At 38.5% G+C, this 20,777-nt stretch overlaps 1 protein-coding gene across 1 annotated transcript in view; it reads right to left on the bottom strand.

The window, feature by feature from the left end:
- Positions 1-20,777, bottom strand: part of efnb1 (ephrin-B1) — a 50,385-nt gene that overhangs the window by 16,899 nt on the left and 12,709 nt on the right. The window contains exon 2 of the mRNA XM_067438581.1: positions 5,730-6,007. Coding sequence (XP_067294682.1) covers positions 5,730-6,007 — 278 coding nt within the window. The remainder of the gene's footprint in view (positions 1-5,729; positions 6,008-20,777) is intronic.

Below are 20,777 nucleotides of genomic sequence, written 5' to 3'. Positions count from 1 at the left end.
CTCTGCAATAGGAGCCATATTCTTCTCACATTACAAAGCGGCTAAAACCAACCGTTTGCGCTACGTTTTTGTGCATGTTAAAAGGGTAGTTTAAATTAGGCATCTAACACACACATTCACATACAGCTCGATGTGATATTTGACCTCTCTCACCCCAGAGCGACCACAGCGAAATGAAGCCACTCATTTTCATACTTCAGCTGTGGCCTGAGAGACAGTTATGGTGAGAGGTTACACAAAGACCCACACACAACACACACACACACACATCATTCTGGTGCAGCGGTTTGGTCAGAATTACTTCAAAGCTGGACTGTCTGAAATCAGAATCATATGTTGCTGACACAGCCTTAACACAAAAATACACACAGAACCAAACACGTACTTGCTCTCTCTTACACACACACACACACACACACACACACACACACACACACACACACACACACACACACACAACGCAGTCAGTCGGCAGAGAAGCTCACCCTAAACAACCCTTAATTTAGCCCTTTTTTAACGCTCTTAATCCTGAAAACATTGCATAAAGCAGAGCCTTTCCAACAGCCACAAACTCCTCCTCATCTGGTCATTACGTGCATTTCATGCAGTGATAATCGCAAAATCTTGTGACTGCTCACTATTTTTTCACTTTCCATCCTACGTTTTTTTTTTCTCTCTCTTTCTCTTTCCATCATGTTTAGCGCTCCCTGGACTGTATGACGGTACTCTTTCCATTGTCATGCTTTTCAAATCAACTTCTCAAACACGCATACATACTGCACGCACGCACACACACACACACGACAATTTGATATCTTTCAGCAAGATTCGTTTATGGGGGTCAAATTTTGATGAATGAGTGAATGTGTGGTTTGGTTTCTAAATATAAAAAAATTGCAGGGTCAGAGCTGATTTCTGTCAAAGTAAAGATCATGATCCGGTCCCTAAAACGCAGAAATCCTTTAGAAACGCTTCTAAAGTTAATGTCTGAATCACGAGAGCTTGAATCACTTTCATCCAAAAGGTTCTGAATTGAATTCAGACCCTCAAACAATGACTCAGATTCCATTTCAAACCTGTACTGCTTCATGTCACTCTTGTGTGGATTCATGATCAGCCCACTGTCTTTCTGGAACATATACTGGAATTAAACCAGGCCATAAAAGACAGTGAATTTCTCAGAATCTCTCTTCACAATTAGAAACAGACACAGAATCTGACCAAGCACAGACTTACTGACCCCAGTCCAGACAGAAAAATACCCCAAACAATAAAAACACAAAGCTTAACGCATGAATGAAAGCGGTGTCAAAAGGACTGCATATTTTTGTATTCATGCCTACATGATTTTGATTAATATTTTGTTGGTTGAACTTTTATTACCCGAATGAGCGCCACACTATAAAAACTTTTTTCATCTGTATTTTTATCTTGTTTTACGGAAAAAATCTAAACATCCGTAAACCAAAAGAATTTAAATTATATTGGTTTGTTAATATTTGTTTTGAAATTGAATGACTGTACAACTTAGTCCATGTCACCTAAAATAATTTTGTTTACTACGGTAAACATTAGTATAACAGACATTACATGACAGAATCTGAAAACAAAAATACTTGAGAACACTAGAGATTTGAGATTTATTTTTCTTACCGCAATGGATCATTTTTAAATGTTTTGAGCATAAACCTCACTTTTCAACCTTGAGCATAAAAAAATGATGCTTATGTGAGATTTATTTAAATATGATGAATGTGGTAAGGGAAACAAAAATGAATGCAAAATATATTCTCTGAAAACCACCCATTTTTTAAAAGATATTTTTACTAGAAAACAAGACGAAAATACTTATACATATATATTTTTTTTTTAGAGAACACCACAAGGTGACGGGAGAGCTTGAGCTAAATGTTACGGCACAGCTCCACAGGATAAAGTTAACATGTATGATTTGGAGGCTGAGCTACGCGAGCGCAGGCCCGGTCTGCTTCAAAGAACCTCTGCAGACAGACTGGAGACGATTTGACAAATAGTTACATGGATAAAGAAAAGGAGTGAGGAGATTTCAAGACGCCGGGTTGGCCTCTGGAGCCAGTGCACTGAACCTCAGTAGGGACTACATTGTCTACTTATCGACTTGAGAATCCTGGGACGTGTGCAGCCTTCGGCTAGATGAGCCGATCATTCGAATAAATTAAATCTCTAAATTTAGATTTATACTATAACATGTCCTGGAAGATTTACATTAAAATTACAGATGAAATGGATGGTGCCGTTGAACTACAAAGAGAGAATCAAAGAGCTCGACGGTTCTTCCTAAAATGGATTAAAGGGGCCGTATTAGGGTACGACGCGGGTGGCATGACGATATGGTGCGTGTTGAGCTCTGCAGGAAAAGGAAACGTAGTCAGCATCACCGAAATCAACATACTGAGGGTACAGAAAAGGCACAGAGGTTGAGAGAAAGAAACTCGACACCAAGCCGAAAGAGTATAATATAGTGAAAGGGGAAACAGCAGATCCTCGTGGATGTATAAAAAACACCTGGAGTGACGCTGTAGCTACTGAAAAGCCTGACAGACACGCTCCAGGCGGGTGGGCAGAGCGACGCCTAATGATTTGTCAGTATTAATGAGGTCTTGCAGTTGTATCTTTTTGCTCAGACACGATCACAACAAGTTAAATGCTAACAGTTCGTTATCAAACCACACGGCAACTTTTCACTAGCATAGTGCTAACAAAAATATCATAAATGTAATAATTAAAAGTGCCATAAACTTTAACCACAAGTATAATGCGAGAAAGACAGAAAACCCCGGGTAGAAATGTAACTGCTTTTTTACTCAGGAATTCGGAGAGCATAATTAGTTCAATATGCTTTTCTTGAGTTTGTGTGTGCTTTAAAAAGGGTTCTAGTTTGAGTGGTCAGTTTAGATGTCTGGAAACATCTTGCTTACATTTAACACACAAAGGAAGACATTTATATTAAACTGCATCTATACTTATGCCAAAGTACAACCAGTTCAGTGACTCGCTGCATGTAAACAATGTAAATGTGACATACCAATAGCACACATTGTAGAAACGCTACTCAAGAGGCTTTTGCTGAGGATGCGTGTGAAACTGTCACGCTCTAAAGTCTCTCGCTGAGTTATTAACTCGAATGACCAGTGAAAACAAGATGACCAGACAGCAAAAACCACTGAACCCAGAACACAAACACATTTCAGCAAAATTATTTTAACCAGACTCATCCTGTTTACCAGAGCAAGATAAAGGAGCTGGTTGCTAGGGAGTCTGTGTGTGCGTGTGTGTGTGCGTGTGAGAGAGAGAGAGAGAGAGAGAGAGAGAGAGAGAGAGAGAGAGAGAGAGAGAGAGAGAGAGAGAGAGAGAGAGAGAGAGAGAGAGAGAGAGAGAGAGAGAGAGAGAGAGAGAGAGAGAGAGAGAGAGAGAGAGAGAGAGAGAGAGAGAGAGAGAGAGAGAGAGAGAGAGAGAGAGAGAGAGAGAGAGAGAGAGAGAGAGAGAGAGAGAGCTTTACTGGATCTAATAGCAGCCTGCTGCTTTCGGGGGGTGTAGTTGTGGTGATGGGTCAGTAGAGGTGAAGTGGATTATGGGACATGTCTGGGCATCATGGCCAAGAGACCAAAAACTCAGTGAGGCAAGACAACCAATGAGACATGCCTGACTGAAAGTGTCTATCCCTCCCACCATCCTTGGGGAAAGAGTTAAAAAAAGAAAGCGGGGTAAAGTGAAAAGGAGTGTTCGATTTACCATGCTGTTCCCTGTTGTTTTCATCTCGTATGCTAAGGGTTTAGCATGCATTTATGCTGAACGTGTTAGAAATATTTAATTCTCAATGAATCATTAATCAGTGCTTCAGTACAAATGTTGTGTGCTGTTTGTGGCTGGAAAATCATGCCTCACTGAAATCCTCACAAAAGCTTGACTGTGGCATTTACAGATTTACACAAATATAAAACCATTACTATGAAAGCCTGTTCCTGCCTTTCTGACTGTATTTGTCATAATTGTGGCTTTATTTCTCATATTATCCACACTTTGTATCACAATGCGAGTTTATTGCTTATTTTAAACTGTACCCTTCGTTTTAAACTATTTCAAATACCTGTTTATTGTTTCCTCCAAGACAGAAACTGGCCTCTATATATTACACATACACACACTTTCCATTGACTTCTACTGTTTCTATATTGCAGTAATGAAATGTTCTATTGCTTAACCCTACCCCAAACCATCACATAGTCTGAGGACCTTTGGCTCGTCCACACAATGTGATGTCCAGTTTTACTATTTTGGGGACATTTGGACCCCGAAAGGTAGACAAATCCTGACTCAAACATTTATTGTGCTTTTCAACTGTGTGGAACAACTTTGTTTGGCACGGCACATCTCAGTTTAGTTTAGTATTTAGTTTAGCTTCAAAGTGGGTGGGATTATAAACTGATTGTTTTAGTTGCGTTGCCTCTACTGCCGTGACATCATCGTAAATGCGTGACTAGGGCTGGGTTTCGATTCAAATTTCAAAAATCGATTCGATTCCGATTATCAAGATCTTGAATCGATTATCATTATTCTATCCGAGCCGATCTGATCCGATCTTCGAGATTTAGATAAGTGTTTTTGAAGAAAGTATTTTTTTCCAGCTGTTATCTAAATTACTGTATTTATGCAACATATTGATACTATTATTATAGACATTCAACTGCAAATTAATGAAGTATTGATGGTTGTAAAGAACAATCCCCCTTCCAGAGTGTTCTAGTCAGCGAACGCGCACTGTGGAGAGGGCGCACGCTGTCATGACAAGGCAGCCATTACAACTTCCTTGGCAGTAAGAACGCGCTGCAGTGAGAATGGCTGTGACGTAAGTCGTGTTCTTGACATATCCAGCAGCCCGAGTTCACTCGTCTAACTTACTCTAACATTCTCTGTCCGCCGCAGAACGAGAGAAGAGGAAGAGTGAGGAAAACTCGGTCTGTCCGCGGCGCTTCTTCAGCACGGTGACGGCGGTATAGTGAAGAGAGCTTCGGCTTGAGTTTGTTCATCCACTCTAGTATTCTTGGAATTCTCAAAGCTGCCATGTTCGCTGTTTTAATGTCCTTCCACCTCGCCCGCATGCGTGAATTCAATGACGCGGCAAATTAAAATTCACAGGGAAAATGTAGGCCTATTATCAAATCGATCCTCTGAGTTACAGATCGATCTTTAGAAATTAATATGAAAATCGATTCAGAATTGGTGAATCAATTTTTTTAACACAGCCCTAGGGCGTGACACAAACAAACGCACAACGCAGGAGCAATGAAGCATTTCGATGAAATGGTGTTCTTGATTCTCTGCATCTGGATGTTTTTCACTGCATCTTGTCATCCAATGACGCTGGTAGTGACATTATAGATTGACTTCTATAATGGGACTTCTCATTAACTACTATTATATTTAAAATTAATTACAATAGACTAATACTTGTAAAGTTGCGAAATACAACTTTACAGCTTTTTTTAAGTGAATCAATACTTTTCAATTTGTTCGTGAATCAATCAATACGTTAAAGGGTACAACAGCTTGTCCGCAGGGACAAGCATCCAACAACAAGCTATTGCACCCCTAATCATTTTTGCAATTATTTCAGTATAAATAATTGTAACTAAATTGTTTCCAAAAGCATAGGTAGTTTAAACAAACACAGAAAAGCTGGAGTTACTTACAAGTGATGTAATAGTTTGTGAAGCGTTTGAATTCAAGTCCCATGTAGTTTGGACTGAACTCCTGGAACTTGATGGTGAATTTGATGTCTTTCTCTGGTTTGTTGCAGGTCACCAGAACATTGGGGTCCAGTATGGTGCTGCAAGACTCGGCCTGCTCTTTCTTCACCAGGTAGAGTTTATAAAACTCATATGGTCTCCCAATGTCCCCTTTGGGGCAGATAATGTCCAGTTTGTCACCAATCTCTGGGTAGATCACCAAGCCTTTCCCAGACACAAACCTGCAACACAAAGCATACAAAGTTACAATAAATCACAAACACATTTAAACAATCCTCTCTGAGACTGACTCTCAGTAGAATCTGCCTCTCTGTGGACCTCACAATTGTGAGAGGAAAAACTTGTGTTCAAATAGCCCTGCAAGTCCAGACTGCCAAGATCCTCCACAAAACGCTCCAGAGGGACTATCGCCATTCCTTTTTTTCCTTTTAATAACATATTTCAAAATATCAAACAATTCCAAATATGAAAGAACAGAAGAGCAGAGTTAGAAATGAGCTGGATGGAGATGGAACTGGATCTGCTGACTATGACTTATTGGACACACGGAAAGAGAAGCATCTCACTTCATTTATTAGAGTTTATAATTTATTGTTCAAGTGCTGATCAACACTCCTCGCACATTCAGAGAATATATGATTCATTCTCAGTAACACTGACTTGTGTATGTGTGTGTATCCCCCATCAATATGCGTCTGTAAGGAGAGACGATTGCAACACAGTCCTTTACACATTTTACTGCTAACCGCACACAAACACACACAAGAACAAATGCAAACACACACAGACATGCCCTAAAACTACATACACAGAGACAAAAACACATTCCCTAAACAACAAACCGTTTGCAAAAAACACACACACCCTCTAATCAAAACGACATGCCCACATAAATAATGGCAAGTAAACAGAAACCTTTAAAAAATAAAAAAAACACATCAGGATAATTTGTGTTTCCCTGATATATGGTCCAGATCAAGCTCAAATATTGTCTCTGTATAATGTAATTCTGCTAGTTATTTCTGCTCTCGTGTGCATACTCTTCGCTGCAGGCTGTTCGCTGGTTTAACACACATAAGAGAGCACAAAACATCTTCACAGACGGATTAACAACAAAAACCTTTTACTGGGGCGCAGACTTCCGTCTATTTTACAAAACATGCTGTATGTGCGTTCACATGCGTGTGTCTCTGTCTGAGGTGTGTGCAGGATTGTGAAATCCAATTATGACTGAGTGATTACAGCCATTGAGAAGCACAATTATGTTCTCAAAGAGAAGAAAGGAAACAATGGCAATAGATAGACTTATATAAACATAAATACACACATACACACTGCAGTTATGATAGCTTACAGTTCTCTCATTGAAAAGAGTAGAGAGAAAATGTATCTTTAGCTAAAAAATGTAAATTAAAAAAACCACAGCAAAAAAAAAAAAAAAAAAAAAAAGTGGCATGTAAAGTCAGGAATTTAAAAAGAAAAACACAATCTATTTAAGTCAGTAGTATGCATAATATATCTTTACCATATCACTTACCAACCAATATTAAAGTTTTGTTTTAAAGTTTTGGTAAAGGTTGATATTGGATATATAAACACTATGTTCCGATTTTATCAATTAATATTTATATTCAGCAAGGATGCATTATATTGTTCAAAAATGACATTTATACTGTTACAAAATATTTATATTTCAAATAAATGCTGTTTTGAGTTCTTTTCATTAAAGAATAAAAAATATTAAGCATCACAACTGTTTTTAACATTAATGTTTCTGCACCAAATCAGTATATTAGAATGATTTCTGAAGGATCATGTGACACTGAAGACTCGAGTTATGAAAAAAAAGCTGAAAATTCAGCTTTGCCATCACAGGAATAAATTACATTTAAAATGCTTAAATACAAAACAGTCATTTTAAATTGTAATATTTCAAAAATGTATGATTTTTACAGTTTTCTTTTCTTTTTTAAAATCAAATATATGCAGCCTTGGTGAGCATTAGAGACTTAAAAAAATATCTTCAAAAACATAAAAATCTATAAATCCCGAACCTTTGAAAAGTATATTGGAAATAAAACACTAAATACCAATAAACATATATAATATATAATAACGTAACTAATGACTATCTCTGGCATATTAAACAATGACATGCTAAATGTATCATATTATGAGGAAGTATACGATCAGCCCAGAGGTTAACGTTTTAGTCAAATTTTCGAGCAGTTCATAAACGCAGATATCTAAGGCGTTGGCATGCAGAACTAGAGAATATCTGTGTGCGCGTGAGAGAATAAGACATTTGCATGACTAAAGGAGTTTTGCAGGGTTAAACTCTTTGTGTGACATTTGCCTCCTCTGTCTGCGGCCTCTTCTCTGTTCCTGTCTATCCCTTTCTTTTATCCCTCTGTTTTTAGATCTCTCTTTTCATCCCTCTCTTTTTTCCCCATCAATGAAGATGTCAAACTCATGCCCTTCCTCTGACGGCCAGCTATGACTGAACAAATCAGAAACAGAAAGAGAAAGCGAGCGAGGAGGAGGAGGAATCTGACCTCCTCAACTCAGAAGAAAGACTTCATCACTTCCTGTCAAATCAGCAGCTGCTGCAGACTGAGAATTTCAGAAGCAGGACCTTAGAGGGATTGTTTGCGAATGTGTGTGTGTGTGTGTTGGAAGCTCAGAGAGGTTCAATAATAGGCATTTTACTCCCTAAAACACACAGCGCTGATTCTGAGATCGCACCAGCAAATGTACAATCATTTAAGTAACCCTTCCTGTTCCTAGACGGAGTTAAGGAGTTTGTGTCCCTGTGTGTGTGAATGTGCCGTACATTTGTGTCGTGTGCGTCACGTGTCAATCAGTGTTATTTTAATTAAGGCTCGTTTACTTTGGTAACACTATTAAACTTTGGGGGAAAAAAAAAAAATGAATATTATTAATTATAGAACTTTCAAATAATTCCCTTTATGACTTAGTAACGACTTTGAATGTACATTGATGATCTGTTCAAGTTTATATAATGTAATGATTCTCATTATTATACATAAAAGTTCCTCTTACGCGGTTTACTCTGTGTAGTTAAAACAAATACAAAAATAAATGAGAAAAACAATATTTTAGAAAGACATATAATAAACAAACGCCATTTCCTGCTTAAAATTGAATTAAATCGGTAGCACATTAGAGTGGGGGAGATGTCTTAATTCAAATTGTAAATGTAATTATCCACACACACACAGACACACACACAGACACACACACACTTCAGTTTTTGTGCACTGTGTGAAACAGAGTTAGACCCACAAGCTCTCTCTCTCTCACACACACACACACACACACACACACACACACACACGCATACACACTCAATAAGAGGCCTCCTCGCTTTTTAAACAAGTGAACACGGGATTAGACCAGGACTGAATGGCACCAATTAAATACTGAATACAGCAGCCATGCAAATCAGCCTCATTCAAGAGGGAGGGAGAGGGAGAGAGACATAGACACAGACACCTCTTAACACACAAGCGCCTACGTTCTGAGAAGGGGCTGTAATCACATGTCTTGGCATTAGGTCTAACCTCCACAATGGACCAACAACAGCAACTTATATATACTCAACACACACACACCTTATTTTACAATTTAAAGACTGGAAAGTTCAGGTTTATTTTTGGTGCGTAACACATCCAACGGAGAAATTTAGTCACCTATCTCTCATTAAATAGACACACACAAACTAATACACACACTCAAAGTGGAGACGCTGGGTGTATGTATAGAGTGTGGGTCATGTGATTGTCCATTCTCAAGGCAGAGCTCCTACAAGTGGCTCTTTGTCTGAGAGAGAGAGAGAGAGAGAGAGAGAGAGAGAGAGAGAGAGAGAGAGAGAGAGAGAGAGAGAGAGAGAGAGAGAGAGAGAGAGAGAGAGAGAGAGAGAGAGAGAGAGAGAGAGAGAGAGAGAGAGAGAGAGAGAGAGAGAGAGAGAGAGAGAGAGAGAGAGAGAGAGAGAGAGAGAGAGCTTACACATATCCCACTCACAATAACAACTGCACACAAACTCACACACTCAAAAAACACACAGAGCCTTGGGCATCTTGTTGAGAATGAGAGAAATGAGTGAATGGAGTCTAAGAGAGATGAGGAATCTCCATAGCAGACTAGAGCCCCCCCATCATCATTAATTCTCTCTCACACACACACGCGCACACACACACGCGCACACGCACACACACATTTTGGATCAACTTTTTTTATTTTTTGAGTAAAGATTTTTACTTTATTTAAATATTGTTTTTACAAAGAAGCACATCTCTGGATGTTCCCAAATTGATGAGAAATTCTGATGAGAAATAAGTCTTTAAAGCATAGCTATGTAAACACACACACACACACACACACACACACACACACACACACACACACACACACACTATGCGTAACATTCACACATGCATATCATTGATGTCTATTGTTTTTAAACATAGCTAAATATAATTACGGCAGATTAAGCCAAAAACTTACCAGCCAAAAAAGTTTCATTTTAGTTTCTCATTTAACTTACTAATCGGTTTCTTAGTTTAACAACATAACTAAACGTTTAATGGAAGGTTCATATCCTGCATGAAATCCTAATCTAAATATATAGGCTAATCCTTTCATATCCTATCTGATAGAAACAGAATGCAGGCAAAGGGGATTTCTGGGATTTTTAGTCAACGGGCAATAGTGCAGCAGTTTTTTTTTTCTGTTTTTTTTTTATCAATCGGCCTTGAAGGGAAATGATGACTCCCCATCACACAATCAGACAGAAGTGCATTCTTTCACTTGATTCGTTTCCTGCTGTCCTCCTCAATGTCTTTAGCTGCTGTTTTTCACCCATATTACTTTCACCAGTTCAAAGGCGCTAAAGGCTAGAGGTCGAGCTAAACTTCCCTACTGAACTATCAAGATCTGCAAATACATCATGTGAACAGACAGAATTCACAAGAACTTTTCCACTTCACTGTTTACCAGTGTCATAACATTTCCATTCGCCCCGATCCCCGCGTAGGGACTGGTGCTGATGGTACAAGTGGAAATCACCAGGCATCCCACAAGAGAAGAACAAAACTATTTTTAGTTTGCAATGCAGTACAGTCTGCATTTTTTACTTGCGATGACAATGCACTTGAAAAATTGTGGCAGTTTTTTATCGGACTGCTGTACGAGTTTCTTGTGACATTTGATAGTTTCGCATCAAGCTTACAGGAAGACATCTATATGACAGGTCTTCCCATAGTGCAAGAAGATATCTTACATCTGTTCAGCCCTGAAACAATGACTTGAGCCACTGTAGGATTTTCTTAAATCCAAACTCTCACAAGGGCTATTTTACGATGGACATGATCAGGCAGCATCATATTATTTTGGGTCTTTTGTGAACATAATGTAATTTTTTTTATCCATTTTAGCTATCCTCCAGATTTTCTAACAAAAAAAAAAAAAAGATTTAGTCTGAGATATAATTTAAATATTTCCTTATCTTTTCTCCTTCAAATAACAAGCAAGCTAGCCACTTTGTTTGTATCTTTTTTCAAAAGGACAGCTCAACTGCAGTTTAACATCTAAAGTTTCAAAGAATCTTCCAAAGTATCTGTTGTATCTCTAAACTCTGATTTTTCTAAAATTTCTCTGATTCTCAAAGTAATATCTAAATAACAGCACAATTATTGATTTAATTAATAACAGCATTCATAACCAAATGTAAACATCTTCATCTGAGCTCTAAATTCATTAGCACCGTGGTAACAGTTGCTATGGCAGACAGTATATATAGAGTGCAAACGGATAAAACTGCCAGAAATGCTCATATTTACTCTGTCTCTCCTCTCTCTGTCAAAGTCTGTCTCCCTCTCGTCTCTCTCTCTCTCTCACACACACACATTTTTGCTCTCCCACTCACTGTCAGGAGTATTGTGTTTGTCTGAGTGTGAGATGAAAGGTATGAATTCCTCCAGAGCTCCTCCAGGATACCACCGTTAAACACACACAGAAAGACACACAGACAAACACACACACAGACACACACACAGACACAATCTGTGCTCTTAATGTGTATGTTGGGGTGTGTGTACACGTCACAGGTCATAGTGATGCAGAAACAGTTTAAGAGTGTGCGGTTTTTTTTCTCACAGAATCTCACATTACAGAGCAATTAAAGCAACTGCAAACACACACACAGACACAGACACTCAAACAGGTTATACTTGTTCGAAAGCTCACTCTAAAATGCCTGGGAGAACACAGCAAAAGAAATCAAACACACACACACAAGGAAAAAAATGCCATTTTACTAATAGCGATGTCAACACATTTGTAGTTATCTGTGACCGCATCACTGATTGATATTTACACCTATGAGAAATATAATAGGAGATAGAGAGACTCTTGGGAACCAAAAGCAACAAGAGAACAATGACAAGTTGTCATTAGACACTAAACAACTCCATCATCACACTTTTTGTTTCAGCACGTCTGTTATGATAATGTGGGCTAGAATAAATATAAAATATACACAAACACGTGTTGGTTTCACTATATTTAATGTTCATCTTTGTAAATCTTTAATTTACAAAATAACAAATAACAACCATATCTTTTTTCAGAACATTTCCCCATTGGTTGTGTTTTTATTTGAATGAAAAATGTTAGTGTCAGTTAGATTTTTTTAATGGTTTTAGAAAAAGTTACTTATGCTTACCATGGCTGCATTTATTTGATCAGAAATACAGTAAAATGCTAATACCGTGAAATATTATTTTAATATATTTATTTTATTAATATTAATATAATATATTACTTAATATATTAAGTCATTTATTCCTGTAATCTCAAAGTTGGATTTTAAGCATCATTACTCCAGTCTATCTATACATAATTCTTCAGAAATCACTCCAAAAAAAAATGTCAATCATGTGATGAAACATTTTTTTCTTTCACTGTCACATTTGATCAAATTCATTGCCGAATAAAAGTGGTGGTGCATCTTTCGTCATCACACAAACTTTGAATCAGCGGATTCAAATTAAAACATGAGTTTTTGAACCTTTCCTAAAGTGAGGTCCACTTTGCAATACGTTTCAAAGCATTTGTGAGGACATTTCCAAAATTTGGGCCTCACAAGCCCAGCCAAACGCATGCAAATGAATAAACTCCCTTTCTCTCTCTCTCACTCATGTTTTATGAATTGTGTGTGTGTGTGTCAAGTGTGTTTTCAGCATTGTTTTATAATTAGATTTTCCATTTGTTCTGTCCAGCTGCAGGCAGAGATCACTGTCTCACCAATAATGGCTCTAAACTCCTTCTCCCCTCCATTTTAAATAATAATGAGCCTTTAAAATGGCTGATTCAGACGTATCTCTCAAAGCAGCTTTCCACAGCTCCTGGACCAGTAAACAGCTTTCAGCCTGATCAAACTGTGGGCATCCTGAGTCTGATAGTTGGGTGTTTTCAACCAAACCTAAGATCAGTAAGGAGAGTTTGATCTCCCGTGTGCGTTCAGGAGTAAGTCTTCTAATGGCAGGTAACCCTAAGAAGCTTAAAACCATTTGTGAGAGATCTGTTCTCAGGTCAGCTGGAGCTAATAAAGGTTATTGTGATTGGAAACTGCATGCAGAGAGCACTGAGCTCAGATCAGCTGGAGATGAAAGCAGGCTGGAGACTTCAGCTTCTCTGATGCTTTATAGCGGCATTTAGCTGACTGAAAGCGTGACCATTTCTCCGGACACACACGCACACACGCCGGCAAGGAATGATGGGTTTAGTGAGTGTGATGGTCTGAGCTGTCGACTGGAAAGTGGATAAAAAGGATGGAGGAGCTTTGAACTCTAAAAGGGTGTGACTGATGGCCCGCTGTGTGTGTGTGTGTGTGTGTGTGTGTGTGTGTGTGTGTGTGTGTGTGTGTGTGTGTGTGTGTGTGTGTGTGTGTGTGTGTATACGTAGCCGAATTTAAGCAGGTTTGGAGTTACTTGCAATGCCTCTCTTTGTTTACAGTACGAGTATAAATGTGTTAAGGGTAGATATATACCCATAATCCACCAGTGCGTACTGTCTCACATAGTTAAAAAGGAAAACAAACATGAGAGTGTGAATGTGCACACAGGGAACTGAAGGAACAAACAGATCGCAAACCTCTCCTTAAAGAACGCTAATCGTTTTCCACCTCACACCCTTGTGCTTGTTGTGTGAGTGTGTGACAGGCTATCCGAATATCCAAAGTCACTTTGCAGGAAAGGTTGCAGCTGTTGTACAAAGGGAAGAGTGTGTTGTAAAGGAGACGCACATTATGGTCAGATCTTTCATGAGATGCTGAATCCCTCTTTAAAAAGAATGACAGAGTCTAGGTATTTGCGTAATGAGTGTTAAGAAGTAGGGCTGCAAAGTTTCCAGAAACTTTCCAGAATTTTTGGAAACTTTACAGAACTTTTTGGAAAGTTTCTGGATATTTACATGAAATTTTCAGCAACCTTTGCAACCCTAATCAGATGAAGGAGAAAGGAAACGGTTCACTAAAGAGGGACATATATCCGGCCCTACTGTAATGATATATTCGAGCACCCACCCCAAACCACAGCACTATAGTGACATTTATCCAGCAGGCTAAATGGATTCTTGTCACGTTCTCATGGCAGTTTGGAAGTAAGAGTCAAAGCAAACTTTAGGTAAAACATAGAGCTGGGTTTATCTACAATACAAAATTTTATTAAAATATTTAAGAATCTTAAGAGATGAAAAAAATGTACAGCTATGATAATTTAAAGGTGCCCTAGAATGAAAAATTGAATTAACCTTGCCATAGTGAAATAATAAGAGTTCAGTACATGGACATCACATACTGTGAGTCTCAAACACCATTGCCTCCTATTTCTTATGTAAATCTCGTGCATGAAAAACACCACGGAAAAATAAGTGATTCTCAACATAAGGCCAACCGTGACGCAAGCTTTGGGGAGCTTTATATGTACGCACCCAACATTTGCATCTGTCCAAACATGTTCATTGTCAGGCAGAACTGACAGAGCCGAATCATCAGTTCAGCCGATGAACAAGCGACACTTGAGGATAGCAAAAACGGCAGCTCTCGTATGGACACAAGTCATGTTTCCTTCATACCCTTCCCACAGACAAAAAAATGTCAACAGTCTTGGTTGATGGATACCACAACAATTTAATTCAAAATCATTCGTTTGTTCGGCCCCTTTTAAAGCAAGCTTCGATCAGCGTCTTAACTGAAGAAAAGTTCAACTATATTCCTTCAAGCAGTAAGTAGTGATTTATCCACTTATTGACTGTTTAAACAATTTCTGATTAAATTGAAAGTTTCTTAGAGAGACCGCATTGTCTAGATAACGCAAGATGCTAGTACAGTAACAATAGGAAACTCCAAGTACCATGTATAACCAAAACACCGGATAGTATACTGGTTTTGGTTTTGTCTGAGGGGAAGAAGAACGTTTGTGCTTGCGGTTGCCAGATTTCAGTCATTTAAATCCCTCAATCAGAGCTTTTAATAAACATACTATCCGGTGTTTTTCCTAAACGTGCGATCTGGCAACCATGTGCACGTGACGCCCGTTTCACACATACTCCGTCTGCAGTGCGTGTGCGGTGCGTGTTGCGTTGCGTGTGCGTTGCAGGAGCCCCACACCCTGTAGTCCTTTCACATATGCTGCGTTTGCAGTCCGCAACTGATCCGCTTTTACATACCACAAACACAGCATTTATTAATGATTTTTTTATTTAAAATCCAGAAGTTGTTACTTATCTTGGCTCATCAGAATTGCAATTCTCTTTGTTTAATCTTTCTGAGTAGACAGGTTAACGTAGGCTACAAGCCTACATTTAAACAACATTTTTTCAATTCATTAATTCATATTTATATATTAATATACTTTAGATTTACCTCACACAAAAGGCAAAACATTTAAACATAGGTTATAGCCTAAAATCATAAACATTTTAAATTAGAAACTTACAATAGTCTATTCAAAAACAGCCGACTCTCGTCTTTTCTTTCGTTTTTAAACCCTTTGAAAAGAAATCCTGCAGGTCAAACTTTGCATTTCACCTCCAAGAAAGTAAGAGTGCTCTCCATTATGGCACTTTTTTTTTTTAACCTAAATGCCAGGTAAGGTGTCGTTTTGTTGCTTTACTTGAGAAAAAAAGCCATGTGTTGACTTTGAAACAAGAGTATATTTTAAATGATATGCATCCGTGTTGAAATTACAAGATTTTCGCGTCAGTACATGTTTATTTTAATGCGAACAATGTTCTATCGCCCGTTTCACACATACTCCGTCTGCAGTGCGTGTGCGGTGCGTGTTGCGTTGCGTGTGCGTTGCAGGAGCCCCACACCCTGTAGTCCTTTCACATATGCTGCGTTTGCAGGCCGCAACTGATCCGCTTTTACATACCACAAACACAGCATTTATTAATGATTTTTTATTTAAAATCCAGAAGTTGTTACTGATCTTGGCTCATCAGAATTGCAATTCTCTTTGTTTAATCTTTCTGAGTAGACAGGTTAACGTAGGCTAGCCTACATGCCTACAAACAACATTTTTTCAATTCATTAATTCATATTTATATATAAATATACTTTAGATTTAGCTCACACAAAAGGCAAAACATTTAAACATAGGTTATAGCCTAAAATCATAAACATTTTAAATTAGAAACTTACAATAGTCTATTCAAAAACAGCCGACTCTCGTCTTTTCTTTCGTTTTTAAACCCTTTGAAAAGAAATCCTGCAGGTCAAAAATAACTTTGCATTTCACCTCCAAGAAAGTACGAGTGCTATCCATTATGGCACATTTTTTAGGCTACCTAAATGCCAGGTAAGGTGTCGTTTTGTTGCTTTACTTGAGAAAAAAAGCCATGTGTTGACTTTGAAACAAGAGTATATTTTAAATGAGATGCATCCGTGTTGAAATTACTAGATTTTCGCGTCAGTACATGTTTATTTTAATGCGAACAATGTTCTATCACTTTAATGCAGCAACGCAACGCAGCGCAGCGCAGCAAAAAATAGACTCGGTACGAAAACGATCCGTGCACTGCTGCAGACGCAACGCTCCTGGAACGGACTGACGGACCGCACCAGCGTGCAGTGTGAAAGCTGTTATCCGTTAACATGGGTACGGAAAAAAATACGCAACGCACACGCACTGCAGACGGAGCATGTGTGAAACGGGCGTGAGCTCTCTCTTGCCCGTGTATGAGTTGAAAACACCAATAAACAAATAAGCTGCATTTTATCGGTCTCCATTTGAGATGTTCTGCTTAAAGAGTCATTCAGTCGGTCTGTGTTCTGTCACGGCTCACGACCCGCTTTGCTGAACAACTGAACTGCTGTGTGAGCTGCTGAAATAAGCCAATCAGAGCAGAACTCCGCATTAATATTCATGACTCTTCCAAATAAGGCAAAAACAGAGCATTACATCTTATTTATTTTTAGGGACAATTTATAGGGTTGTAAATGGACCTGTAAAACTGTATCTGGACAATTTTTGCCCTTAAATAAGCCACATACCCTCTATGTAGATATCAGAGAACAATGTAACATATTATTTTAACTCATTCTAGGGCACCTTTAATCCAAAAATAACAAATCACCATAAAGTGCATTTGACTCGCAGTATATTACACGCGACAGCTGAGTGTCAGGAACAAAGACAAATTATTGGCTCTCAAATCTCTTTCAAAAAGAATCATTCAAACTTGCTGTGTCTTCAGGCAGGGAATTTTGAATGTATAAAAGATATTTGAGTGCTTAGGAGGAGGGGAGGTTTTTCAGGGAATGCCGACTTAAATTTCAGTCTGTTCCTCACACAAAGCGATCACATTGAAGACTTTGAATTACTAAAATTACCACTTTTATTGTACTTTTGCCATTTCTGAAGCCTGACAGTAAAAATCAGAGTGTGTTTACTTTTATTGCAGCTTGATCATTTTGGGACAAAAAATAAGGAAAACCCTTCTGTGTGCCACAGAACACTTGAAATCTTACAAGTTTGGAAAGACATGAAGGTCTGAATTCTCACTGTAACCCTAGAAGTTAGGGCCTTGGGTAAAGTAATGAAATCTTCTAAAAACAAGTTGAAATGCACAATAGTGTCATTTTGGTGGTACAGGATAAAACACAGAAAAAAGCAGGAAGTATAGGGACTGTTTACAAAAGTCTTGTCTGTTTACAAAAAATAAATTGAATGCTGGTACAATGATATGGCGGCAATGTTATCAGATGTTATTACTAAATTCCGATATGCATCAAGACACTGATTAACATGTTCATGACCCACAGAAACCACCTTAAAGGGACAGTTCACCCAGAACATAAAAATAGCATTTACTTACATTTACATTACCGTCATTTGCTTACCATTTGGTTGATGACTTTTACTGTAAGAATTTCTTTTCTTACAGTAAAAAAAGAAATTTCTCGAAATATCTTTTATGTTCCACAGAAGAAATAAAGCCATAGTTTTAGAACGACATAAGGGTGAGTAATTGATGGGAGAAAAAAATCATTTTTGGGTGATCTATCCCTTTAAAAAATTAGCAGAGATCACTGACATCCCCCAAAAAAAGCAGTCTGCTTACACGTCTTCCTAGCTATCTAAACAAGGACGTTAGGCAGAGACTTCTACTGTTTATAAATAAAGCTAATTATAATTACAACAGACTAACCATAACCTAAACCCTATTAGAATCCTTTTAGCCTTTTTACAGTTACAAAAAACTTAATTTACTTTTGGTTTATTTATGAATGCGTTTGACCTCTGAGGATGTCCTGGACCTCCCCAAAGGGAGGTTTTGTCAAATTTAGCTAACTTCTGGGGACAATTTCGTCCCCAAAGTATAACTAAGTAAACCCACCCCCCAGCAGCTGCCACTGCTCCTCTTCCGTCGTGTGCTGCAACAGACCCTACAACTACAAACATTACAGTCCTTAAAACAACACGGGCGCTGGGCTCGGAGCGCGTCTGTGCGTGTGAGAGCCGTTTGAGGAGGCTGTGAGAGCCCAGCGGTCATGCTTGGTCAGGGACAGACAATGTGCGTTTGTTACTTAAGCACTGTTGTTAATGAAGCCTTCCCTATGCGCACACACATATGGATGTACAATAAAAATTAGGTTTCACGCCAACCCTTCTCACTTTCCCTCTCTGTGTTATATAACGACTACAGAAACACGGTTTTAAGTAGCAAACTGAATCCCCGTTAAAACACACATGCGTTCTAGCCGTCACATCGTTAGACTCGGGATATGACATTAACAGAATCCAACTCGCTCACACACACATACACTGACAAACATCCACAACACCGTGAAATGCTATCAACGTTGGAACAAAAGCCACTTCACACACACTTCAGAGAGGAACAGGTCTGTTGTGGAAATGCCGGCTGAGACAGAGGGAAGTGTGTGTGTGTGAGTCTGCGTGAGTCCTCTCTTGCTGTTCAACATATTGAAACTCTGACAGAGTTAATCTCCTCACTGTCAACTCCTATTATAACACCACTGATCATGACACACACACACACCAACTCATGCATACACAAACACACACACACACATTCACGCGTACACACTCGTAAATGCACACGGGCGCATGATTGAAAGTAACACGACTCTGAGAATAATTACTGCTGTGGATGACTGAATATATGCTCAAACATGTCCTAAATGATCCCAAACAGTCACACTCGAATCCATTACTTTGATCACAGTTGAGACCAACATGATCCCTGAGCAGGTCAAAGGTCATTTATGTCTTTTCATGTCGTAATAATTAGATTCTTTAGACTCAAAAAAATTGCTTTCAGAAATGTCTAGATGTTAAACTCAGCGAAACGGTCAGCGCGTGTGTTCGCAACAGGTTGGAATCGCTCACAGGGATGTAGGTTAGAGTCCGGCCTTGATCATATGCTTTCTATGTCATTCTCTTTTATTCTGTAATTATTTCTTGAAAATCCAGGGCCAACTGCTAGAAAATGGCTTCATCATTTATTAACACTCATTTACAAATTTTGTCTGTGGAACATAACTGTTTTTGTCCATATAATTTAATTCAATGGGGTCCAGAACAACATTGTTTTGAAAAAAAAAAAAGTCTAATTTTTTTTTAAACCTTTTTAAAGGGTGTTCATGAGCTAAACAGGATGTTTAACTGCTGCTTTAGATGGTTATATGTGCACATAGAAGTTGCTGATTAAGACTAATTGTGCACCACAGAGTGTTGGGTAAATGAGCGAACTTGTACGCTTGAATACACACTCACACACACATAAGTAAAGTACTTCAGTAGCATTTTTGAGCTAATGAGAGACAGATTTCCAATTAGCTCCTCATCTCCTCCCTTAGCACTGGAATATGGCCAAAACACACAGGCACATTCATACATATATCATGGATTCCCTTTTACTTTGTTCTTAAAAAAGCCAAAAGCCAAAAGAAATTTTATTAATTTGCAGTCGTTCATCAGAAATTTGTTTCTAAACAGCTAGAGTGTTTTCTTGATAAGCAAGTGGCTGCCAAGAGCTTGAATGTAGTAAAATTATATTAATTTGTAACTAGAAGAACTTGATGATGTAACTGGGAAGTAAAGCGAGTCCTCGTTTTGTTGTTTATGTGTGTTTGATTGGGTGTATAGTGTGTGACACATTAAGGGAATAAGATATAACCTGAAAACTCTGACTCAATGTGATAATTGTCCCAATGATTAGCTACTTTATTCTCTCTGTCTGTCGTTCTCTCTCTATTCCCAGCGGAATCCACTTCTCTTTTCTTCCCTCAAGGCAGAGGAAAGGGAGGGGAGGGGTGTCGCTTTTACATTTTTCTCAGTCCAAATTATAGCTGTGAACCATGCAGATAGGAACAGAATTATACATCTGAAACCAGCGGTAAGTCTGTGCGTGAGCGCGTATGTGTAGTTGTGTCTAGAA

Source organism: Pseudorasbora parva, chromosome 3, assembly GCF_024679245.1.
Source record: "Pseudorasbora parva isolate DD20220531a chromosome 3, ASM2467924v1, whole genome shotgun sequence".
NCBI lineage: Eukaryota > Metazoa > Chordata > Actinopteri > Cypriniformes > Gobionidae > Pseudorasbora > Pseudorasbora parva.
Note: the sequence above shows the minus strand (reverse complement) of the source record. Positions and strands in the feature narration are given on the sequence as shown.